The 25,103-nt window shown below is 39.8% G+C and overlaps 4 protein-coding genes across 11 annotated transcripts; 2 read left to right on the top strand and 2 right to left on the bottom strand.

Moving 5' to 3' along the window:
* Positions 1–104: 104 nt before the first annotated feature.
* Mvk (Mevalonate kinase) lies at positions 105–20,017 on the bottom strand. 3 transcript variants are annotated; one of them, XM_069045067.1, is made up of 6 exons: positions 19,870–20,017; positions 1,634–1,865; positions 1,377–1,579; positions 819–1,293; positions 471–769; positions 105–423 (listed from the first exon to the last, which is right to left on the bottom strand). In XM_069045067.1, the coding sequence occupies exons 2-6, from the start codon at positions 1,668–1,670 to the stop codon at positions 166–168; spliced, it is 1,272 nt and encodes a 423-aa protein (XP_068901168.1). In that variant the 5' UTR covers positions 1,671–1,865; positions 19,870–20,017; the 3' UTR covers positions 105–165. The 3 variants fall into 3 exon arrangements, with proteins under 3 accessions (XP_068901168.1, XP_068901167.1, XP_068901166.1); XM_069045066.1 differs by lacking the exon at positions 19,870–20,017 and adding an exon at positions 4,826–4,948; XM_069045065.1 differs by lacking the exon at positions 19,870–20,017 and adding an exon at positions 3,680–3,957.
* gny (garnysstan) lies at positions 1,917–3,658 on the bottom strand. Its single transcript, XM_069045055.1, has one exon. The coding sequence runs from the start codon at positions 3,581–3,583 to the stop codon at positions 1,934–1,936; it is 1,650 nt and encodes a 549-aa protein (XP_068901156.1). The 5' UTR covers positions 3,584–3,658; the 3' UTR covers positions 1,917–1,933.
* On the top strand, positions 4,136–4,978 carry LOC138128856 (mitochondrial import inner membrane translocase subunit Tim22). Its single transcript, XM_069045069.1, has 2 exons — positions 4,136–4,740; positions 4,790–4,978. The coding sequence occupies exons 1-2, from the start codon at positions 4,348–4,350 to the stop codon at positions 4,946–4,948; spliced, it is 552 nt and encodes a 183-aa protein (XP_068901170.1). The 5' UTR covers positions 4,136–4,347; the 3' UTR covers positions 4,949–4,978.
* On the top strand, positions 15,764–24,652 carry LOC138128850 (fatty acyl-CoA reductase wat-like). 6 transcript variants are annotated; one of them, XM_069045059.1, is made up of 7 exons: positions 15,764–16,393; positions 20,308–20,508; positions 22,879–23,127; positions 23,179–23,434; positions 23,490–23,691; positions 23,745–24,245; positions 24,299–24,652. In XM_069045059.1, the coding sequence occupies exons 2-7, from the start codon at positions 20,317–20,319 to the stop codon at positions 24,468–24,470; spliced, it is 1,572 nt and encodes a 523-aa protein (XP_068901160.1). In that variant the 5' UTR covers positions 15,764–16,393; positions 20,308–20,316; the 3' UTR covers positions 24,471–24,652. The 6 variants fall into 6 exon arrangements, with proteins under 6 accessions (XP_068901160.1, XP_068901157.1, XP_068901159.1 ...); XM_069045056.1 differs by having other exon boundaries at positions 15,785–16,385; XM_069045058.1 differs by lacking the exon at positions 15,764–16,393 and adding an exon at positions 16,403–16,743.
* The last annotated feature ends 451 nt before the right edge of the window (positions 24,653–25,103 follow it).

Below are 25,103 nucleotides of genomic sequence, written 5' to 3'. Positions count from 1 at the left end.
AATTTTCTTGTTAAGCTACGTATTTTTCCGCAGAACTTTTTAAGGCGCAAGGACAAGGTTCTGGAACATACCGTGGTACCATGGTCGTCACTCAAACAAACAAATCTAGCAAAATTGATCACTTTATTCACCAAAATTTAAAATATAAAAATTGCTTAGTCCTAATTAATCAATCGAGACACCGCAACCCCCCAAATCCGTCAAAACCGCCTCGAACCCCTTCGAATTCAACTCGTCTATAACCTTGCTGATGACATTTTTATCCACGAACGGCCCCACTAGACATATGGCGTAACCGCCCCCTCCGGCTCCCGTCAGTTTCCCGTGAAGCTTCTTGTTGGCGAGAATCTGGCAAGCCTCGTCCAATCTCGGATGCGACACCCCCAAACAGCGCAACAAATTGTGATTGAAATCGGCCAGTTCCTGCAAAACGACAAATCAAATCACGACGGGGAGACACCCGAACGCACCCCCAGAGTTTCGTAATGCTCCAGCACGTCGAACTCGTCGCCCATCCTCCTGTTGATCTTCTTCATGCAATCCAGAGCTTTGACGGCAATTTCGTCCATTGTCTCCAAAATCCCGTCCATGATCATCCGGTGCTTCTCCCTCTTGAGCGCCACGTTCTTCACCAAAAACTTAGTATTCCGCGGTACCTTCGTGTTGACCAAAATCAAACTAAACTTGGTGGTCATCTCCACGAGCTTGGGCGAGGCCCCCTTGCGGAACTCCACCAATCCGCCGTACGTGCAAATCGTGTTGTCCACCCCTGAAACTCGGCTCACGAACACGTCATGGTACCGCGGATCGCCACTGACCTGACGGCGTCCCGTGCATGATTTTTTCCGACTGGTACGCCCACTTCGAGATCAACTCCAACTCGGACTTGTCGAAGTCGCTCAAGTTCGTCACGCTGACCTTGATGTTCTTGTAGCAACTCTTGGACTTGCACCGCTTCGCACGGACGAACTGCAGCAAGAAGCCCACGATTGTGACGGCGAAAGAGGCGGAGCTTCCGGTCCCCGCCCCCACAGTCAAATCGCTCTTGATGGTCAGCTTGAAGCGCTTGAGCTCGACGTCGACGGTGCCCAAGATCGACCAGAACAAGTAGAAGAAGGCGACCAGAGCTTGGTACTGTTTGGAGTCGGGGGGCAGCGACCCCGACTTCTCCTTCATGAAGGTCTGGACGCTGTCGAGGACCTGCTCGTGGTCAAGGACTTCGGGATGGGTGAAGTTGTAGCTCGACGCGGCTCTGGACACCGGAACGGGTTTGGCCAAGAGATCCTTGATGTCCTGAAGCATGTAACAGAGACGTTACCAATGTTACGTACGAGAGATGTTGCGAATGTTACGTAACACTGATGTTACATTGTTACCTGGAGGCTATAAAAGTGCAGGACGTTGATCGCGGGGAACTCTATCGCCACCACGTCGCTCCTGTCCGGCTCCGGCTCCACCTCGCTGAACTCCAACCTGGTCCGGAGCCCCAAACTGGCAGCGAACGCCAATTTGTCGTAAACGACTGAATGCTCGCCGTGGAGGATCACCTTGCCCGGAGCCGACACCCGGATCGAAACGCCTAAAACCGAACAAAAAAATTACAAAAAAGAAATAAAATCGATCTGTGACGCACCTGGGGAGGGAAGTTGCGGTGAAGTGGTCGACGCCATCGGTTAACTCTTTTGTTCCTTCCACTGTTCGGGAGTGAAAGTCTTCTGCGAGAAGGCGTGGATCGTCTTCAGTTCTTCTTGGAGTGCCGAATTGACCAGTCGGTGTCTCTGGATGAGAGGCTTCCCGCGGAACTTCTCCGACACCACCACGCAAGAAAACTTCCCCCCGCAACCGTCCGACTCGTCTACAACTTCCTGAAAACAAACGGGATCTTTGTGATGGAAATCAGGGTCAAAGAAACAACATTTCCGCGTCAACACTTTTATTGCGACTTGATTTTTACATTTCTGATGTCGTCGAACTCTTGCGGGATTCTGATCTGTTGGACGTTGAAATACACGAAGAAACCGAAGAAGTGGAGGGCGGAGTAGGCAGAGATCAAGAGAGGGAACAGATCTGGGTACCTGTCCGGCGGGTCAAACACCAACAGGAGGAACGACAAGACGAGACAACCTCCCAGAGACGCGATCATGACCACGTGAAAGGCGAAGTTTTTCAGCGCCTCTTTGTTCTTGATGATCTGCTTGTAGGTTATTTTCAAAATGTCAAATTGGGTCGCTTTTTTGTACTCGATGTCGAGCAGAACGTGGAGGAGGCTGCGGTAGTACTCGGCCAGTCCGTCAGAGGCGTTCAACGAGCCTCTGTAGAAATGCTCTATAGAGACTCTGAATGACGTCACGTAGAACAACATGAGTGCAACGGTTGCTACGATCAGACCGTCTTTGTAGAGCAACGGTAGCATACTGAAAACTGAGATGCACAAGAACCAGAAGCAAACGAAAGGTCTTTGGGAAAAGTACAACAAAACTGGAACCGCGACCAGAAGAATCGTCTTCTCGTGAACCTGAAAACTGAAGAGGAAGAAGGCTAGAGAGGAGTTGATCAGAGCCAAGACAAACTTCTTGGAGCTGGGGCGCAAAAACAAATCGATGCTCGAGGGAAAGACCATGGAGACGGTGGCGAACAGGCAGATTCTCATCATCTCGTAGTTGGTGAATCGCGTTTTCAGTTTGTAGACGATGTTCAAGACGCACCAAAAATTCGAGACTTTGTCCTCGAAGACGCCGCGAGCTATGGGGAACTGTCGATGCAACACGCTCGAGAAATCGTCGAGACTGAACAAAAACGGCGCCCAGATTAGGAGAAATGACGTCACAACAGTCAGACCGATTTTTGACAGTTTTACAAGGCTACTGAGAGTCGTTTGGCCGGGTTTGGGCACGCAACAGCTCAACAAGTACATGAAGAAAGGCAACGCGTGGTAGAGCTCCATCTGTTTGTAGTTGAGGGCGGCGCAAAAACACACTGATGCGGCGATGTTGCGCTTCCGCAGTATGAAAACTGTGGCGAAAACGGCGAGCCCCAGAGAGACGCAATTGTACTGGAAGTGCCCGTGGTCGATCAGGATGATCCCGGGGTAGAGCAGCGCCAGAATGGTAGAGAGCGACGGCGACAGCGGTTTCACTTTGTGCCCCTCAACTGCGCCCCCGGTGGTGTAGAAATAAGCGATCAGGGCGGGTATGTAGATGGCGATGTCCGCCACCAGGACTGTGTATCTCATGAACAACTTGTGGGCGTCGCTCTCGAAGCCCCGCGACTCGTGCAGCTTGGTGTAGTTGTGGTTGATGCGTTGGGCCACAGAGCCGCAGAGGTACATGTGGTAGGCCGTCAGGGGCGGGTAGTCGAGGCCCCAGTAGGTTAGGTTGTTGTTGGTCGTGTCTTTGTACCACTCGGTCACGGCCAGATTCGTCGTGATTTCCATCCAGTGGCGCTGCGCCTCGTAGTCGCCGTACATGGGAGGGGTGCCCGCACCCGAGTACGGGTGGAGGCTCGTGCAGCCCCTTAACAGAACCGCCACCAGCCCGCCCAAGATCACCAACCACACCTCGCAACTTAACTTCACGAAAAACATCGCCGAGATGTGCCACCGAACGGCGATAAGTTTGTGAGGTTAGGGTGCGTTTTTGACAGACGAGGTTACGACTAAATAAAACAAGGGGGTACTTACGACATGTGAGGCTTCGAGTTCTTTTGTCAACTTGTTTCTGATGTGTTCCTCGCTGTAGGACATTTTATTAACGGTAGTTTGCGTGACGCTTCGGATTAAACGTTGCAAACCGGATTTTTTGACAGAACGAGGCTGCGCCACTTTCAGGGCCGCAAACATTTGGCAGGGCAGATAAAGGATTGAGAGGAAAGTAAACAGGAATTGAATAAAGTGTGCCAACTCTCGGAATCCTTGTTAAAATTGACAAATTTGTTTTATCCTTGGAAATATCGAAAATTAATCAACAAATTGTGGCGCCATCTTGGGAGTCAAAAGCTCAAAAGTAGAGCGTAGTGGATTTTTTGCAGTTTGTGACGCACGAAAGTAATTAAACTTTAAAAAAATAGGAAAAAAATTAAATTACTACCAAATGAATTTCCATTATAATTACCTAATTTATTAAAAAAAAAATTATTCAAAGTTTAATAATTGTTAAAATGTCAATGATAGGCGCCATCTGTACTTCGCTTCAGAACTACAAACTCCGTGAAAATTTAAGGTTATTTCGGATTTAAATCCGCACCGTTGTGCTGAATTTCCTTCTAAGACGCCCCCATGAGTGATTCTTAATTGTGTTTTTTTGAAATCGACATACGAGTGTTGTTAGTGCAGGAGTAAAAAGTGAGGTTATGTCGTCTCCCCAGGAAAACAAGCGCCAACTGACCCCCGAAGAATGGTCGTACCTGACCCAGTACTTCGTCGGTAACAACTACCGCTACCGGGAGAACATCATAATCCCGAAAAACTTGGGCCCCGTCCGTATCAAAACCAACGAGGAGAAAATGGTGGAGGCGTTCTTCGAGAGCTGCCCCTTCAAGTCTCTCATGAGTTGCGTTATAGGTTACGGTCTAGGGGCGGCGATCGGTTTGTTCTCGAGCAGCGTCGGTCCCACCGCCACCAACGTGGAACAGCAGACGGCGCGCCAGGTTTTCCAGGAGATGAAAACGACGACGCTCGGGTATGCTAAGAATTTCGCCGTGATCGGGGCCCTGTTTTCGGCGGTGGAGTGCAGTATCGAGACGGTAATCTCTTTTTTGAGTTTGACCAGGATTTTGGATTTTGTTGTTGCAGATGAGGGGGAAATCTGACTGGAAGAACGGTACTTACGCAGGGGGCGTGACTGGGGGGCTGATCGGGTTGAGGGCCGGTGTCAAGGCTGGTGTTTTGGGGGCGGCGGGATTCGCCGCGTTCTCGACAGCGATTGACTATTACATGCATTCTAGATCTTAGGTCATTTTTGTAAATATATGTCATTGTTGACGAATGTCTTTTAGTAAGATATCCTACAACGAAAAAAATAGGAATCCTGAATGTCCTTTTCGCTAAACATAACGTTTACACCGCACAATAGAATAATATTTCATCATTGTGCAACACTAAATGAACTGTGAGGAGTGCCACGAAAGAGTGAATACTACAAAATGCTTTGTAAAGAGATACATATCATAATAGTTATTTGTGCAACAAGTGAGTAAAGTAATACTTTTTTTTACGAGAAGGAAAATTTGCCGCTCGAGCGAAGCGAGTGCTCAAATCCGCTGAGTAAAAAAACGATACTTTACTAACGAGTTGCATACAAAAAATGTTTGGCGCCCATAAGTTTAGATAACAATTTTTTCGACACTCAAAATTTGAAAATTTTCTCCTGGTTGGACCCGTGGACCTTTAAAACGCTTGTTTTTTTTTTACTCGCTTTTTAAATTGGCCTACTCATGTCAAAAAAATCCCAATTTACATAGGAACTCATCAAAAAGGTACTAATTATGAATGAAAAATTTTATAACTGCATTAAAAAATGACACTTTTTTTAACGCAAAATGCGTGCAAAAATGAACCGCTATGGCACTTTTTTTAACGCTTCTTGACCGATTCAAAAATCACATATTTTATGAACGCAAATGAATGAAAAAACTTGTACTTTTTTTGACGGACGTTAAAAAACTATTTTTTCTGTCTTAAGCCATTTTTAAGTGAAAATTAAGAATTTTCAAATTTAGGGAATTTTGTCGTGGTTGGCAACAAATGTCATATTGTTTGGAAGATTCAAATTTCAAATTAAAAATGAGCGGAGACAATTTTGCATGTACCCCGCCAGAAATACGGGTTTATTTTGACATTTCATTTTCATAATGCCAAGATCAGGAACGCCAACCTTGAAAAAACAAATTACTCAAAGTTTGTTTCAAAACACGAGTTTCTACAGTGTGATCAACAAGGACTGTTTGAGTTGACAGCACGGATTTTTACTTTTAAACTGGGCTGCGCTTTGGCCAGAAAACTCAGACTCGGACGAAAAAGACGCACTTTTTACCTTGATAAATAAATAAATTAATGTAGCACCTGCGAAAAATTACCTTTTGGTTTAAAGTGTAATTAGAACGCTTATCTAGAACTGCAGATAAGAGTTTTTTATAACAGCCTAATTTAATAGTAAAATCTATCGCACCAGTTTTGAAAACAGTAGTGTGGGGTGTAGCGGCGTTTCCATTAATCGTAAGTTCATTAAAAAGTGATGTTTCATTTCTGCATCTCTGGGAATTGCGATTCAAAAAACTACAAGATCAGCTAAAACATACAAATAAAAAGAATCTTCAAAAACGTTCGATATTTTTGGTAAAAAATTCACACTACGAGTATTAGTTAACAGAGTTCTTATGAATGTCTATGACACTGTAGCACTGTAATCGTACTTGGTTGTGATTTATGATATACGTATAGATTTGCCGCCTCTTCTGGCTTTGTAAATTTGACATTTGACAGTTTACACTTGAACTTTGCAGTTTTCATTGTCTATTGTTTTTCAAACGATTCATTAAGGTGTTTTGAGTTAGGGAAGAAAGCAAAAGAGTGTTTTTCAAGATTATCTCGTGCACGACATTAGTTACTGCAGAAACTTGTAAATATTTGGTTTACCCGTCAAGAAAAATGACTTTTTAAGCATAATAAAAAGTAAAAATGTGTAATGTATAGTCGATGGACAAATAAAACTGGGACAAAAATGACAGTTACAAGTCAAAATGTACAAATTTGCATCGTTTAATTATGACTTTATCACAAATAGGTTAACTTTGGTATGACATATTATATAGACACTGACAAATATATCGACAGTTCAATAGTCAATAGTTCTTATTTGTCCATCGACCGTAGATTTGAATCAGAAAGATACCTATTTTAAACTATCACATACTAACATGGTGATAGATCTCGAGTTAGTTTTGTCTAACACTTTCCTGTGTACGATGAAGATGTATTGTATGCAATTATGCATTCTTGCATTTATTTATCTACTATCACGTAATATGCGTTTCGTAATATGTAATTTTCTCCACGACTATTAAAGAATGAATGCATTCTTGTTGGATATTCAACGAAAGAATTATGTATATCAGTATATCATTTTTGAAAACCGAACAGATCAATGGTAGCGGTATTTTATCTTAGTACAGGGTGTAACAGAAAAAAGTGCACTTATTTTAACTGGTAATAGGACTCATTTACTACAACTTTTCTAAATAATTTTTTTTCGAAAACAAATTCTGAAGGGTTTTAAAAATTAATCTAAATTTACCAAAGATTTGCTTACCCGCCTGTGCAACGATTTTAATCTAACTGCATTTAATAAAGAAGCAAAACAAGGAGGTAACAAAAAACAAACGAAAGTGAAACCTTTTTATTCATCAAATGCAATACGAAGGGAATAAAAACATTCTGTTTTTACGATTCCTCTTTAAAAAAGTTTTATGATTTATAAAATTGCATTCAAAATAAAGGAGGGACAAATGGCAATTCAATTTTGCAAATTTCAAGAAACTTTATTTAGAAAAATTGTTGTAATTGATGAGTACTATTACCAGTTAAAATAAATGCACTTTTTTCTGTTACACCCTGTATAAATGGACTTTATTTATGATAAGCTAACAGTTTTTTTGGAGGTCTCTGAAAGCTTAAAATTTTCGTGTTAGTTTACACACTCCGTGCGGTAAAATGACAGATAGTTTGGTTAATATGTAAAAATCAAGATACCGTACCTGCTCAAAATGTGTAAACATGTCATATAGAAATGAGGCTAAAAATTTTTTATATTCAGTTCGAAAAAAATATAATAATTTATGAGTCAACTCATCAAATGTGTAATATTGGTTTATGGTTTTGCTAATTAAGATTTCTTTGATTGTTTGATTAAATACAGAGACTGTGAAATCTTGTTCACACGGTGATAATTTGTTATAACATTTTACGACCAAACGTGTTGGACTTTCGTGGTTGTGTGATAATCTCTATTGACACAAAACAAAGTAAGAAGTTTTTAATGCAGATTATGATGGAAAGCCTCACACGGAGGATAATGCGGGACAACTACATGATTGAAATTTTGTTTTGTCAACGTCAAGTTTGAAAATGACATTTTTCCATCACTCAATTTAAAGAGGAAAGTAGGCGTTTCCATCACATGTGAGGAAAGTAAATCACTTCCCTCACTAGTGGAGAAAAAAGATCCTTATGCAGGTACAGTCGCAAGCATTAAATCTTGGTCGTCAAGGTCATTTTGAAATTTCCCGCTACTGTCAGAAATTAAAAATTTTGCATGCTTAATTAGGGCCAATGCAATAAAACGTCAATAAAAAAAAATATCTAAGTTTTATTTTCGACTAAATTATGGCCCCAATATCCAACCAATTATTTCGCTGATAGAGACGGATGTATCAGAAGCTAGTTGGGATTTCCAAAAAGTTGACAAGTTGACAAGACAAGATACATAGAATTTATTAGAGGTTATGCCCGCTTCACATTAGAGCACTTTCCATTGCGTCAAAGAATAACCTTGACGACCAAAATTTATTGCTCGCGACTGAACCTTCATTGAAATAACTTTCAGATGTAATTATACATTTTTAAGAATTCTAAGTAACAATTAGCACTTACATAGTTACTTAACATTTTTATCAGTATTACAGAAATTAAATGTACAATTTTCTTCATGAATTGAAACTCCAAATGCTTCTGATTTTTTTTTTTTCGAAATACTGTGTCGATACAGAGCTTGACGTTGACGCCAAACTAGCACTGCTTCTTGTCTCCATCTCAGGAACGTATGAAAATTTAGAAAGAGTGAAAATAAATCGCTATTAATTCGATAAACACTTTGACAAGCGCTGGACAAGCGCCATCCTATCTGGATAAAGGATAAACGACAAATCAGACATAATTTTCGTTTCAAAAAATATTGTACGAACTTCGATGCAAGAAGACGTATTCGTCACATTCACGCAAATGAAGCACTCGTTCCTTCATCGCTCGTGTCTCAAATAGTGCGCTCATGCGCTAATATCTTTTCGCACTCATTTCGTAAATAACTATTTCCAAGAGTTGACGTGTGCGGAAGCTTGCGATTTTACACTAGTCTTTTAATAAACTGGTTCAAGGTGTAATTGTCCAATTTACTTAAAGAAATAAGGAAAGACGTCGCTTAAATTTGAAAAACTTTTGCGAGGACATGGTCGCAAAAATCCGGCAAATTTTTACAATAATTAAAAACACATTTTTTTTCCTTTTGTTTTTTTTTCCTCTCCTTTCTTAATAAATTATCAGATATTTGTCAAATAAACCAACAAAACATATCCAGTTGCAGTGTTATAAACTTATAAATAACCGAATTAAAAAATTTTCTTAATTGTACTGCCAACTTAAACAGTCCTTCTTGATCACCCGTAATTACCTAAACTCAATTAAATATTTCCACACATTAACTTCCCGACTGTCTGTGAGACAGTTTGAGACTTTTTGTGAAACTTTTTAAGTTTTTTTTTGTACGTATTACGTTGGTATTGCTGTAATAGCAGGCTGGCCGGCGTCCGGCATCTTTAGCGAGCTCCGGTTAACAATTAAAACATTTGACATAAATTTCGCAGAAATGCCACCATAACTCATGCCACACAAAAGTCCCTAGATTATTTCACAATGAGATTTTGAAATTAATGCGACCAAAGTAGAAAAAATAGGATATTACACTCGTTTTAAAAGACGTACTGTGACACTCGTTCTGTTGGAGCACTCCTCACTGTGTTCGTCGTACCCCAAATAACGGGTGACTATTAAAATTTTCACTTAGGGTTGGCTATGGATCATTTTTTGTTTTCCGTTGCGCCTTAGACACTGACAAGTTTGACATTTCAAAACTATGTTTCAATTGTACTGACTGACATTTGTCGTTCGTTCTTGCGTGTGTCTAAAGTAACAGAAAAAAGAAAAACTCATTCAAAGCCAACTCCAAGTGAAAATTTTAATACACTCGTTATATAAAACTCGTATAATATGTACAGTTGCGAGCAATACATTTGGGTCGTCAAGGTCATTCACATCCATCTCTATCAGCGAAATAATTTTTACTTGTTTTAGAATAAAACTTTTTTTTTTGAGTGACGTTTTATTGGCATTGGCCCTAATTAAGCAGGCAAAATTTTTAATTTGTGACAGTAGCGGGAAATTTCAAAATGACCTTGACGACCAAGATTTAATGCTCGCCACTGTATCTACTACTATTTTGTAATGAATAATTAAAGTTGACCAATCAGAAGGACGCTGTTAATTTGAATTTCAGTGCTTTGATGACGACGATAGAAGTAGTATAAGAACTGTCGCAACTATGGTTAATATAGTCCGTACGCTGATAGATTGCACGTTTTTAAATTCTAGTTCCAAAACATAACGCAGTGAAAAATACTAAACTCTCCATCTCAATTGTTTCACGTTATTTAAAAAACCGTTGTAGCCTTGCAGATTAATTCCCGCCACACATGTCTCTCTGTTTGTCTTCTGTCAAAAAACGTGCAATCTATCAGCGTACGGAGTATACCTCCAAGAGCACTGTCCAACGCATTTTACGGGATGATTAATTTTATTAATTAGTTTACAGATTGTGATGAACCAAGTGGGTAATTCAAAATTCCCACCAATCGGCCATCTCATTTTTTTTTTTTTACCAACATACACAATGCAAAATAAAACCCGCGAAATTCAAAAAAAACTGGCCAAGAGCGCGTGATCGTACTTAGTTAATTTCCCTACGTTGTGTTTTTTTTTTTAAATACAAATTAAACATTACCAGATTCGTTCCAACAGGGTTTGTGAACCACACAGAAGAGTGCAAATAAAACAACACAATAATTAAAACCAGCTATTTATTCAAAGTTATGATTTTCGTTAACGCCGGGATTCATTAATAATAAAACGTCTCGGGAGAGGGCACCCAAGTCTCCGCAAATGTGAGAAGACTACTCATTTAGAACTCTAGGAAAATGGTGAGCTCTGGCCATCCTCCCAGACCCCCGAATGAGGCTCCGCTAAAAACCTCTCCTAAAAATACGAACAAGTCCGAAGTGACAACGTAGACGGGACAGTTAGTGAAAATTGAGCAAAACTGATTTCATAAACAACACAATTCAAATTCAAAAGAAAACAGGAGGGTCATGTACATTACAAACAAAACAGTTACTTCGGACCGTTCGAGCGGGAGCGAGCACTAGACGAGAACCTTAGCATGTTTTCTCCTTTTCAAGTTAATTTACAATGTGCGGCAGATACGCTATAGAAGGAGCGAGTGGCCTTGGGTGGTCCGGTGGGCTGTGGCACCTATCCTTACGACTTTAACATTTCCCGCCTACCCGTGATTTAGTGCTAAGGGAAGGGTCCTAACTGCTTTACGTAAGTCAACAAATTGAGGTACTCTAAGTTCATCGGTTGAAGTGAACATTACTTTTCCAAAGCAAAAGAAAACACAACGCGCTTGTCAGGCTACACAGACTCAGGGAAAATAGACCTGATCACATTTCCGGAAGTGTGCCATGGAGCTCGAGTAAAACCCAGCATTCAACAAGTCCTGCCAAGCGTTAGGTTTTTGGGTCTCCCTGGGGTGCAAATTTTATGAGGGCCGCGAGGTCGTGTTCAACGTTGGGAGGTTAGAGGAAAAACAAAACCCCTCAAACAGAGAGAGACCCTCGCGGTAAGGTCTAGAATTTACAGCTACAGCAAACTGGAAAAAACAAACAAAAGAAGAAACGCGACAAATATTTGTTGACAGAGCTATCTAAGAACACTTTCAATTTGGGATGGAAAGGTGGTAACAACCATTAACACATACATAACAATAAAACAAAAAAACACAGTCCAGTCGACCCTAGCCTATTAGAGCCGGATCATCGACAAGGGGGGCGCCCTGAATAATATGGAGGGCGCCCCGGGACTAAATGTAGTAGATCCCTAGCTAAGGAAAAACCCACGGAGACACCTGAAATATAAACATTTGGTTGCTACCGGGATGGAAAGTGGAAACTTTGCAATTTTGATTAAAGTGTTGAACCATAACTAGATGCTTATCACACCAAAAGCGTCACTCGGAATAATTAGAAGGGGATCAAAAATGAGGGAGTGCGCTTATAAAAGTAAAAGCCACAGACCCGCGCTAAAACTTGGCGCCCTTTTCTTTTAGGAAAGTTAGTGAATTGTAAAACCAGATTTGACAACAAAAAAAACGTGATCCGTGCAATTTTATAAAATTTACAAACCTAGAACCAGGCGGCCTTACTCTCCTTCACAAGCTTACAAATGTTAAAAGCGTGATACATGGGGATGGTCGAGATAATTGCGGATTTTATACAATATGGTGGGAACATCAACAACCCACGTGCGACCATCATGATAATTAAAATACATTTCGCGCGAAACAGACATAATTTTAGTACCGCAAACATACCTAGTTCAAAACAGAAGCTGGACAGCAACATTTAGCACAGTTCAATAAAAAAAAACAACTAAAATCGCACAATTAGAACACAGAAAAAATACACGGTACTTCTGTACTACTCTGCGGTCAAAAAAAAAAGTGCCCTCCAAAAAAAAACATGGCCGTTCATCCCCTGTCGACTTTCACCCACGCCCCCAAGCGGTCGCCGACGGTACCGAACGCCGGTAATTCTATAGTTTTCATTGGCGGTTAGTTTTGAATTCAAAAGCGGTTATCTCAAGATGAATCACTATTTTCCCGAGAAGGAACGTTTAATTGTCATAACTACCATATTTGGGCCAAGAAGAATCCTCATGCAAAACATGTAGAGCGATTCAAACATAGGTTTACCATAAATCTATGGCCAGGTATTTTGGGGGATTTAATAGTTGGACCATCTTATTTTAGTTGAAACTTTATAAAAAATTATTATATACAGGATGTCTCAGCTAAGACTTTCGAGCCTAATAACTCAGTTATTTTCCAGCGGATTTTTGTGAAATTTAAAATGCAGATATTTTAGACGCTGAAGAATAAAATTCCATTAATGCAATCACCCAAGTCTTAAAAACGTAATTTTTACATGCCTTTTTAAAATGTTGAATCGATTAAGATTTACATAAAAAATTGATCGTCAATAAAAAATGCTGTAGGGAAAAACTCGTCCTTGAAAGACGTCTGGTTTGCAAGAAAAAAAGCAAAAAACTGTGTTAAAACGTGGCTGCAAATGCAAAAACGTAGACGCGAATGAAACAAACGCGCAATTTTGCAGAATTTTGGTCATCGCTTTTCGCAGAAGCGCAGGTGACATATTTGACGTTTATTTATTGATTATTATTATTATTATTTATTTATTTATTTATTTTTTCTTCTTTTGGCAAGAACGAAATATGGTCTGAAATAGTACATTCTTCAACGGTGTATAATGATGGGTATTATTCAAGACGATGAAAACTCCAACACGAGCCGTAGGCGAGTGGTGGAATCGTCCGAGTGAATAATGGCCATTATATGCGAGTTGAAGACTATACTTTCTCCACGACTACACCAAGAAAAACAATACGAGGAATGGATTGGCCAACAGCCGTGGGTTTTAGTATTTTCTATTACTGGGTGTGGAATTGATATCATTCTTTCCTTGAATACCCTAGAAGAATGCATTCATTCTTCAATAATCGTGGAGAAAATTGACATTAAATGTAACCATCTCACGCATGCGCTATGCACTAGTGTTGCATCTTGAATATTTCAAGGTCTTTCGGATTCAAGTACTTAAATGCAAGCAATTCTAAATGATTAACATAATATTTATATTTTATTTAGAAACATTTTGTTAATGAGCAATTTTATCTAAACGCAGATAATGACAATTTTGACAATGACAGTGCAGCAAATTAACAATCGACAAACGCCCCTAGGAACCAGGATCGAGCCAACTAATTTTAATCAACTAAGGCTGTTTAAGTTGGCATTACAATGAGAATGAAGAACATTTTTTATTCGGCTATTGGCAACACTGCAACCGCATATGTTTATTTGACAGATAGATATCTAACAACAGCGGCAAAATACTAGATTACGAGAGCAAAAATTAACGCTAGAAAGAAATTAAATTTGAGATACAGAGCAATTGTTTTCAGTGTCAAGCCGTCAACAACCCGAAGTCACTCCAGATGTAACATTTAAAAATGAAATTCAGTATTACCAACTCAAACAGTCCTTCTTGGTCACTCCGTGCGATGATAAATAAATCCGGCCTCGATGCCGTGTCCCTTTTTACAAGCTAAAAACGAAATGAGAGAAGACTAGGACAGAAGTGATGGAAAAACCGCCAAGAAAGAAACAAAGTTCAACGAAAGGAGAAGCAATCTCGTTAACACCAAATATGCATTTTTTTGTTTTTTCATTCCTATTGAATAAGCGCGGAACGCACAATCCCCATTATACAATTGGCCAAATCTCCAATTAGGTACTTTCGTCATCCGGCCGCAGCACATCGTTTTCGGCGAAATTCCATTTATGTAAGCCGGACTTTCACTGACCGGTCCGAATGAGGGAAATAAACTATTCCGGCTCTGATCCCTCACGTTCATCGCGTTATTTAACATCCGACCGTTACGTAATGCACCATTACCGGAGGCGCGCATTCGTAATTTTGTAGCGATCCAGTCCTACAATGACAAACACTATGGGGCGGCCTTGAACCTAGGGGACATGTTGGTTTTTCAAAAAAAAAATGGCGTCGTTAAACAACATGTCAATTACTTGGTCAATATTTGCTGGAGGTACCTATTTGAGTCTTCGCGTAAATAGTCGGCGTTTGCCTGACCGATGGGTCAAGCTTTTGCAAAAATTCTAAAAGTTCGTAATGACTTAAGTAAGATTGACTTAAACCGGTCATATACTTAAGATACAAAGTGTCTCTAAAAGAATGGTATGTTGGATTTGTGTCGATCTAGAACAAAATAGAAAAACAGAGGTTATGTAAATCCATTAATAATGAGTAATGACATCTGATTTGACAGCTTCAACGACATAGTTCGACACAATAAAATTATAGAGCCGCACAATTCCACAGGACTCTTGATATACGTTCTTTTAGAGACACTTTGTATATGTTTTTCGAGAAGGGACTCGAACTGTCATTGTTGTCAATTTCAAGGCCTCCTAGACAAATACAATTTTACAAAAATTTAATAAAGTTGTTTATGAGTTTCTTAGAACTGTTTTTTTCTTATTCGCCGAACAGTTAAAGGAAAAATTGCACGGAACGTTTTCATTAATAAATATTGTATGAAAGGTGATAAAATTTAACACCTGTTCCGACGAAACGGGAAGTCATAAAACATCACAAGGTCGTGGTAAAATTTACCCTATTTTTAAAATTTATTTTGTGAGGAGAAAAATCAAAAAAATTATTTTTGAAAAATTGAAGTTGGTAGTGACGCCTGCAAAATGCGAAAGGAAAAAATAAAACGAGGGATTTGGGTTCTAAAACTGCACTGAATGTTTTCTGATTACCTAAGTCACTGTTTTCTCGTATCATAATGCCAAAAAATTTTTTTTGGATCACATCGTATCATCAAGAAATTCTAGTTTTTATATTTTTTGGTTGTAGACATCTCAATTATTAAGAAACAAGATTATTCAGTGTAAAACCCAAAAAATGACCAGCTTGCTGACCAGAGCTGACTCATCAATTTTCTAAAAATATATTAGCAATGACTTGAATAAAAATTTTAATTTGATTATATTTTTTTCGAATGCGGTGAATTTTAATCCCATTCAAACAAATATGTCATTGTAAAAACGTAATGATTGGAAAATTGAATTATTTAACAGTACAGGGTGAGTCCGTGCAAGTCACGAACCATCCCAGTGCAGCAAAAATCAAACCATTTCCTTTCACTGTTGCACCGCGATTAACCATCGACCGATCTCGTCGTGGGCCAGAACAATCAAATTCCGCCGATTGTCACAGTCGAGCCACTGACTTTTGGTCCCATCGCCCGACCACTTTTTCTCGCTACCTGTACATTTTCCACATTGAAAACCCCCTCGCTCGAGTCCCACTTGAGTCCATTCTTTTCGTTATTAAAAAATAAATAATAATAATCTCGTACCGCTCCTCCCGCCCCCTCTCACGTAGGCATCGAAAATCGATTTTTCGGACAATAATTCGCACAAACAATCGAATTCAATTTTCATTCCAATGTCGGAAGCCACCGGCCCCACTTACTCCGGCGTAGACGACAACTTCTCCTGAAGAGGGGGTCCAGGAAGCATATACCTATACAGTCGGTGCGAGATTCTTCCATTTCTTGCTGAAAACGCGGCGCGAGTGAAAGTGACGGTTTTTTCGTTTTTTATTAATTCCGGCGAACTGTAAGTAGGTCTGTTATATCATCATCAAGGGAGATCTTAGAATATATAGAAAGTGTCCCGGAGGTCCACCCTGTGTGACGCGCTCTATACCATTTTGGAAACTGCACTTCCTAAATTCCCGCATCCATTTTCGCAACGCCGTTTGAAATTCTGCTCGGGCCTCGTCACTGCCTTATTGTTATTTAATTAGGATACTTAGTCCGATTGGGATTCAGGCGGCGGACGACACGTGCTTAAGGGGGGCGGCGTTGGTAACGCTCACCCGTCACCGCATTCGACTGTTGGAATGTTTACGCCAGTTTATCACTTTGGCCCAGTGCGTTTCGTGCCCGCCAAAAAAATCTAACACCGACGCGAGGTAAGAGCCATCTTGGTCCTTCATTCATCACTCGTTTGTTGTTGCATCGCAATGGTAAAACAATTGCGCAAGTTTCGTGTCAGCGTTTCGTCAAGTTGGCAATGAAACACTAAACTGACCTGAATACTTCGTCTCCGCCGCGACAACTTCCGCAACAAATAATAACAACAATAACAATAATAATGTCATTTGACAAAAAAACAATCTCGAATCGATCAGTCTGTATTATGTCATCGTCGACTAGTGTTCAATCGACGCGATTGTTGGTCCGCACTGTATATTATTATCCGGTAAAATACTCATAGGTGCAAGTTGAGGTGAGTCGAACTTTCTCTTTTGTTGTTTTCGGTAAAATTCGAAATCTCTTATGTCACCTCGTTTTACATTTTTCACTGGTTTCACTCAAATGTACAACACGGAAGGGGGCGCCACTCTTTACGAATAAAGTGGATGAACTCATCGACGTAACTTGTGACACGACTTTCCTTTTTCTGGCGTAGATATTTCACATTCACAAATGTCAAACTTTTTGTAAAAACTACCGAATGGAGGTGTCACACGTTACGGCGCTGGAAGTTTCCATTGGTGGGGTGGCCGTAAAAAAAGTATAAAAATCAAAAAACAAAGTAGAACTGGACGAGCCTCAATTTTTCATAAGCATCACAAGAAACAACAATTTGTCCTACGCAAATTTAAACGTATAATTGTTATCATTTTAAATATTTTTGATTTTTATGTTGGTATCGGTGATGTGAAAGTTGTTTTTTAAACGACAGTTCAACAATTACACAGATAAATTAACGTGACTTTTTTTGTTAGGTTGGGAACATTTTTCAAAAATTACTTTGGCAAACCTGATACGTTAACCAACACATTGGCGTACGTACATCACGGTCAAAGAATACGTCATTTTTAATGACGGACCAGAGTTACTAAATTTAGTAACTTTTGCCTTGTGAACACACCCTTTTAGGTACCACGAATTTGGGCTTTTAAAAAGTTAGGTTATGGGTCACGTCACTTGTTCTGTCAAAACTGGTCCCAATCAAATTATAGTGAAGTTAAATTTATTTAATATAATATGACAATTTAAATCTTTGTCAACTGTCTAATTTTTATTTATTTTGTACAAAAAAATCTAACAAAAAAAAGTTCCAGCTAGTTCGTCATTACAAAATAGTTATTTTCATATGACTGGCGCTGTCTTTTCAGGCATGAGGGCGAAATTTGAAACACGAGGCGTCAGCCGAGTGATGCAAAACAGGCCGAAATGGAATAGAACGAGGTTTTAATTAATAAAAAATAGAAAATAAATAAATAGTACCTAAAAACTATAAACTTAATATTCTGTCATCGCTTATATGTATTGACAAATTGTAGATTAATTTGCCAACAATTTCATCATTCATGTGTGACAGTTTCAATAAAGCATGATTTAGAGTAATTTTTTTATATGACAGAAAAATGATGTCCAAAATGTACTGATCGCAATGGTACGTCATTGTGACATTTTACGTATTAATAAATTGTGTCAGAGAGGCGAGTACGCCTATGTTTATTTCAACTATCACATTAAACAGCAGAATAATCAACAATAGTGTTACCAACCTATGAAAAAAAGTCACACTCATTTATAGTCACTCTGTATGAACGGCGTAATCAAGAATCTGTTGGTAACAATGTAATTTTGAATGATTTTGATACCACTGTAATCTAAACGCATTTCCGGTTATGAGCTTTGACAGTGTTGACAGGCAAATTTGACAGGACTTGACGCCAATCAAACAAAAAAATGTCATGGCCTGCTGCGTGTTGAAAACAATCGTGAACGTCCTTGATGTTGGAAAATTTCAAAATTCTAACAAAATAAGTAAATAGCAGTTTATTTAACGAGTTTGTGTGTAAATTGGGCCTTTTTTGGCATGAGTGGGCCAGTTTAAAACGCGAGTGAAACGAGCGTTTTAAAGGTCCACGAGTGCCAAAAAAAAGCCCAATTTACACAAGAACGAGTTGAATACAACGTTTTTTTGTTCGACGAGCCCCTTAAAGGCTCAAAATGGCATAAAATCATTAAAATTAGCTTGACGTTTCATTTTGACAAGTTGTGACATTTATCAAAATCCGTTCACGCAGGAGAGAATTCCCAAATTCTGACAGTGTCGAACAAAAAATAAAATTTTGACACATGTTTGCCACATTTCATTGCCAAAAACTAAAAATATATTTGTCAATCTAATGCACCCATTATTACCACCACCTTTGCTAAAACATCACCACCGGTCACCCACGGCGGTTACCCAATATAAAAGAGACTCTTCTTGCGGTAGCTGCACTTGTGACGGGTGCCTTGTTGGGTGAGTTGTTCAGATAATCGATTCATCAAATTTAATTTTTATTTGGAATTTTTCCCCCACCCTCAAAGCCACTTTACGATAATCTTCTTTTAAACACACTAAACCTCAAGTCCTCCCCTCATTATTATCATCATTATTATTATTGGCAGGACTGGGTCATGCTTGTTATGTAAGTCGTGTAAACACATGCATGACAATTGCAGGTGGCGCTTGTGTCATTGACACGAATGACATATTTGACACTTGACCGCCAGTCCTACCACCCGCAAATTATTCATGATTACTGTTATCTCCTGTGGAATTTTGGTCACTTATCAAACTGACGTCTCTCTCTGAAGACGTGATCCGAAACCAGTTTGGAAGAGTGGTCAAGGACGGTGCACTGGCCCGGATGCAACTGCACTCATAGATACCTAAAAAATTTCCTAGGTATCCGAATTGAAAAAAAAAATGTTGACGATTCGGTGTCGCGCCCGTGTTTCGTTTCCGATCACGTCGCCTTCGATGTGTGTCATTTAGCCAACGCCGCCTATTTTGTATTGTGAGACCTCGTTCGTGACAGAAATTCAATGAAAATGCAGTAACGACCCGACGGAAATTCATGCCACCCCCGACACCCCTCCCCGTCGCCGACTTGGTTCTAATGTTCAATGAGATTGTACCAGTGAATAGTTCAGGGCAAGTTTAGCCAAGCGAAATAACAGAAAGGGAGAGAGGGAGGAGCCATTGCTTGTCATCTTTCATCAATCATCAATTTTATTCATTCACTCACCTGTGGCTTGTCCTGCTATGAACTGTACTGATTCTGTGCGCTGACGTAAGTAAACAAGTTGGGCGACGTTTCGTGGCCGCATCCTTGACACACGTCCTGGGGGACTTCCACGTACGATCCACCGGGCATTTAAAGCTTCTCTGGCCTGCAAACGCAAAGAAAATCTGGGTTAGCCGTGCAAAACAAAAGGCAGGTCTTAGATTGATTCGTACGAGCTCTTAGTGTCATTTGTCAAAACGTGTCAGTATGTTTGTATCATTATGAACGACTGAAACAGATTAAAATGAAAAAAAATATGAGAGAGTCTAGTCGTAGATTGATTCGGAAATGTTTGTCTCGTAAAACAATTTTTATGAAAAACAAAAGTTTTTGATCTACGTGGGAAGTCCCTGTTGCAAGGCTGCGGTAAAAAATTAGGAAGTATGTGTTTTGTTTCAGACAAACAAAATGGCGGAGTCCCAAATTTGTAAGTTCTACGATGGCCAAAACGTCCTAGTGACAGGAGGCACAGGTTTCATGGGAAAGATTCTCGTCGAGAAGCTGCTGAGGAGCACAGATGTCGCCACAATCTTTCTGTTGATCAGAGAGAAAAAGGGCAAAAATGTGCACACACGACTCGACGACATTTTCGATAACGTCGTAAGTAGGACTGGTTCGGTGTCTTTTGCGACAGAAAGTGCATTTTTTTGGGTGGCATTGCCTCGATAAAATCCACTTTCCGCCATTTTGGTCAATCAGAAAATGTCAAACGTCTTGAATTTATTATGGGAGATACCTAAGTCTTCAAGACACAGTTTTAGGTCAAAAGAACCTCAAAGATTCTAGGTGTGTTTTCGTGAAACAAAAGACATTTTGACAGATCAAGGAAAAAGAAATATTTTCATATTTCATTTTACGTTTATCAGCCATTTCTTTGTTGACACTGCCTCGACAAAATCCACTTTCAGAAGTTAAACAGAAATGTTTTTTACTTCCGCCATTTTGGACAATCAGAAAATGTCAAACGTCTTGAATTTATTATTGGAGATAAGTCTTCAAAACGCAGTTTTCTCGTAGGTAAAACAAGACATTTTGACAGATGAAAAAAAAGAAAGATTTTCAGATTTCATTTAACGTTTATCCGCCATTTTATTGATTAACCAAAATGACGGATGCACGAAATATCCCTCTTTAACTTCTGAAGGTGGATTTTCTTTGTTGACATTGCCTTGACAAAATCCACTTTCAGAAGCTAAAGAGAAATGTGTTGCGCATCCGCCATGTTGGTAAATCAGAAAATGTCAAACGTCTTGAATTATTATTGGAGATAAATCTTCAAGACACAGTTTTAGGTCAAAAGAACCTCAAAGATTCTAAGTGTATTCTCGTGAACAAGACCTTTTGACAGATGAAAGAAAAAGAAAGATTTTCAGATTTCATTTAAAGTTTATCCGCCATTTTATTGATTAACCAAAATGACGGATGCACAAAATATCCCTCTTTAACTTCTAAAGGTGGATTTTCTTTGTTGACATTGCCTCGACAAAATCCACTTTCTGAAGCTAAAGAGAAATGTGTTGCGCATCCGCCATTTTGGTCAATTAGAAAATGTCAAACGTCTTGAATTATTATTGGAAATGAGTCTTCAAGACACAGTTTTAGGTCAAAAACACCTCAAAGATTTTAAGTGTACTATTCTCGTGAAACAAAAGAAATTTTGACAGATAAAAGAAAAAAAATATTTCACATTTCATTTTACGTTTATCCCCATTTCATTGATTAATCAAAATGGCGGATGCATAAAACATTTCTCTTTCACTTCTGAAGGTGGATTTTCTTTGTTGCCATTGCCTCGACAAAATCCACTGTCAGAAGTTAAAGAGAAATGTTTTGTGCATCCGCCATTTTGATTAATCAGAAAATGTCAAACATCTTGAATTATTATTGGAGATAAGTCTTCGAGACACAGTTTTAGGTCAAAAGAAGCTCAAACATTCCAGGTGTATTTTCGTGAAACAAAAAAAAATTTGACAGATGAAAGAAAAAGAAATATTTTCAGATTTCATTTTACGTTTTCTTTGTTGGTATTGCCTCGACAAAATCCGCTTTCAGAAGTTAAAGAGAAATGTTTTTGCATCCGCCATTTTGGGCAATCAGAAAATGTCAAACGTCTTGAATTTATTATTGAAGATAAGTCTTCAAGACACAGTTTTAGGTCAAAAGAACCTCAAAGATTCTAAGTGTAGGTGTTCTCGTGAAACAAGGTATTTTGACAGATGAAAGAAAAAAAAAGATTTTCAGATTTCATTTTACGTTTATCTGCCATTTTATTGATTAACCAAAATGGCGGATGCACAAAATATCCCTCTTTAACTTCTGAAGGTGGATTTTCTTTGTTGGCATTGCCTCGACAAAATCCACTTTCAGAAGTTAAGGACAACTGTTTTGTGCATCCGCCATTTTGGGCAATCAGAAAAATGTCAAATGTCTTGAATTTATTATAGGAGATAAGTCTTCAAGACACAGTTTTAGGTCAAAAGAACCTCAAATAAGGCTCTAAGTGTATTCTCGTGAAACAAAAGAAATTTTGACAGATGAAAGAAAAAGAAATATTTTCAGATTTAATTTTACATTTATCTGCCATTTCATTAATTAAGTAACTAAAATGGCGGATGCACAAAACATTTCTCTTTAACATTTCTCTGAAAGTGGATTTTCTTTATTGGCACTGCCTCGACGAAATCCACTTTTAGACTTTCAGAAGTTAAAGAGAAACGTTTTGTGTATCCGCCATTTTGGTCAATCAGAAGATGTCAAACGTCTTGAATTAATATTGGAAATAAAATAAGTCTTCAAGACACAGTTTTAGGTCACAAGAACCTCAATTCTTGTCAAACAAGACATTTTGACAGATGAAAGAAAAAGAAAGACCTTCAGACTTTATTTTATTTTTGTCCGCCATTTTGTGGATTACTGAATAGGCCTTGTATTGTGTCAAGACAAATAGAAGAGAGCAGTGTTTTCTTCCAGATCTTCGAGAGACTGAAGAGAGAACGTCCGAAATTCAGACATCGAGTGGTCGCCATCCCCGGCGACTGCTCCATCACAGGCCTAGGCCTGACCATCACCGACCGCCAAAGACTGATGTCTGAAGTGAATATCGCATTTCATGTCGCCGCCACCGTCCGTTTCGACGAGAACCTCAAGCTCTCCTACTCCATCAACGTCAGTGGAACCGCCGATGTGATAGAACTGTGCAGACAAATGAAGAATCTCAAGGTCAGTCTTGTCACTACTCCGCGGTAACGTTGTTACAAATGTCTTTTCCAGTCGTTGGTGCACGTCTCCACAGCGTACTCGAACTGCCATCTGGATTCTATAGAGGAGAGGTTTTACGACTACCCTGTAGACTACGAGAAGGTGGGCGCGCTTTTGGAGAAGGTGTCCAAAAGCGAGGCCGAGAAGCTGACGCCGAAGATCATCGGGAGTTGGCCCAACTCTTACACTTTCACCAAAGCTCTGGCGGAGTCGCTGATACGGAACACAGCGGGGAGTCTACCTGTTGGTATTTTTCGACCAGCTATAGGTGAAGAGGTGGGAGTGTTGGAGAGAGTGTTGAAATGAATTGTAACGATTTGTAGTGATTTCCACATACCAAGAACCGATAGAGAGTTGGATTGACAATTTGTATGGACCCACGGGGGCTGTCGCCGGCGCCGCCTCCGGCCTCCTGCGGGTCTTCCCCTGCGACGACGACGTCGTCGCGGATATAGTCCCGGTGGACACTTGCGTGGCCGGCATCATCGCCGCCGCTTGGGACATCTCCAACAAAACAACAGAACGGTAGAAAAATATTGTCCCGAAACGACTCCCCCTCTAGCTTTTCGCTTGTCCAGGACCGCCGCCAACATCCCCATCTACAACTACGTCTCTTCGGTGGAGAACGGCGTCACTTGGAGCGAGTACAACGGCCTCAACAAAATCCACGGGGTGAAGTACCCCTTACGCAACGCCCTCTGGACCATAAAAATCACGTCGATCAGCCAGCCCCGTCTCTACCTCTTCTTGAGGATCATCCTGCACCTCATCCCGGCGTTCATCTTGGACGCTGGGGCGCTAGTCTGCGGCCAGAAGCCGCGTTTGGTGTCGATGTACGGGAAGATCCACAAGTTCTCGGACGTGATCGCTTTCTTCTGCACCAGGGAGTGGAAGTTCACGAATGACAATGTGGTGGCGCTGTGGGACAAGATGGGGCCGTTGGATCGGACGCTGTTTCCCCTCAGCATCACCACGATACCGTGGACGCTGTACTTCCGGAATTACTTCAAGGGGATCAGAGTGCACCTGCTTAGGGATCCCATGAGTAGCTTGGAGGAGGCAAGAGCAAGGAAGAGGAGGTAAAACAGGGAAATGATTTGTTGGCGTCGTTTTTAACCATTGTGATTTACAGATTTGATATAGCGCACAATTTTCTCATATTTTTGTTTCAATTTATCGCCGTCACTCTGATTTGGGTTGTGATCTTGAAGGTTGTTGCCGTGTGTAGAGGGAGCTACGTGTCCGTACAGGGGATGTACAGCAACAGTACCGAAGAACTTTTTACAAATAATCTCTACAGATAGTGCTGATATATTAGTTTTAAAGTAATTATTTTCTGTTACCACCAGTTAAGAAAAAAGTGATTGTAAAGTAGGTTTTGTTTTTTTATTATGTAAAAATTGTGTAATCCATTTTGTTATGAAACAAAAGGTAATTTATTTTCTCTTATTTAACTCTTCAACCAATAGAGATGTCAAAAATTGAACGCAAATATTTTTATCTGATCCGCCATTTTTGCGAATATGGCGTGGTCAGTTTTCACGGTTATTGAGAAAATAGAAATTAACTTTCTCAATAAAATCTGCCCATGCAGATAATAATTAACTTAATTAAAAAAAAACAACAAAAACCATTTAGACGCATCCGCCATTTTGATAAATTAATTCCTACTTCTATGGGACATACCGCATGAGCTAAATTTGTCACATAACCGGTAGTGACGTCATTTTGATAGATCGCCGAAAATTAGGTTATGTGTGATTGAAAGTTGCTGCTCCAAATGACCACTGTCATTTTATCAATAAATGATTACAAAAACCAAGACATTTAAATTTGAAATTTATGGCAGGGGTCAATAATGACAATAAAATAATCGGAAATCGGTACAATTTCACAGTCTTGCCAACTTCAAGTAAAAAGTAATTCAATGAATAAAC

The sequence above is a fragment of the Tenebrio molitor genome, chromosome 4 (assembly GCF_963966145.1).
Source record: "Tenebrio molitor chromosome 4, icTenMoli1.1, whole genome shotgun sequence".
Taxonomy (NCBI): domain Eukaryota; kingdom Metazoa; phylum Arthropoda; class Insecta; order Coleoptera; family Tenebrionidae; genus Tenebrio; species Tenebrio molitor.
This window is presented reverse-complemented; position numbering and strand designations above follow the sequence as displayed.

Bases quoted from the DNA above. Each gene is read 5' to 3' on its own strand.
- LOC138128856 (XM_069045069.1), top strand. From the start codon at position 4,348: ATGTCGTCTCCCCAGGAAAACAAGCGCCAACTGACCCCCGAAGAATGG. The intron at 4,741-4,789 runs GTAATCTCTTTT...TTGTTGTTGCAG, and splicing joins TGGAGTGCAGTATCGAGACG to ATGAGGGGGAAATCTGACTG.
- Mvk (XM_069045067.1), bottom strand. From the start codon at position 1,670: ATGGCGTCGACCACTTCACCGCAACTTCCCTCCCCAG. The intron at 1,580-1,633 runs GTGCGTCACAGA...GTTCGGTTTTAG, and splicing joins ACCGCAACTTCCCTCCCCAG to GCGTTTCGATCCGGGTGTCG. The intron at 1,294-1,376 runs GTAACAATGTAA...TACATGCTTCAG, and splicing joins TGCACTTTTATAGCCTCCAG to GACATCAAGGATCTCTTGGC.
- LOC138128850 (XM_069045059.1), top strand. From the start codon at position 20,317: ATGGCGGAGTCCCAAATTTGTAAGTTCTACGATGGCCAAAACGTCCTA. The intron at 20,509-22,878 runs GTAAGTAGGACT...GTTTTCTTCCAG, and splicing joins ACGACATTTTCGATAACGTC to ATCTTCGAGAGACTGAAGAG. The intron at 23,692-23,744 runs GTAGAAAAATAT...TCGCTTGTCCAG, and splicing joins TCCAACAAAACAACAGAACG to GACCGCCGCCAACATCCCCA.
- gny (XM_069045055.1), bottom strand. From the start codon at position 3,583: ATGTTTTTCGTGAAGTTAAGTTGCGAGGTGTGGTTGGTGATCTTGGGC.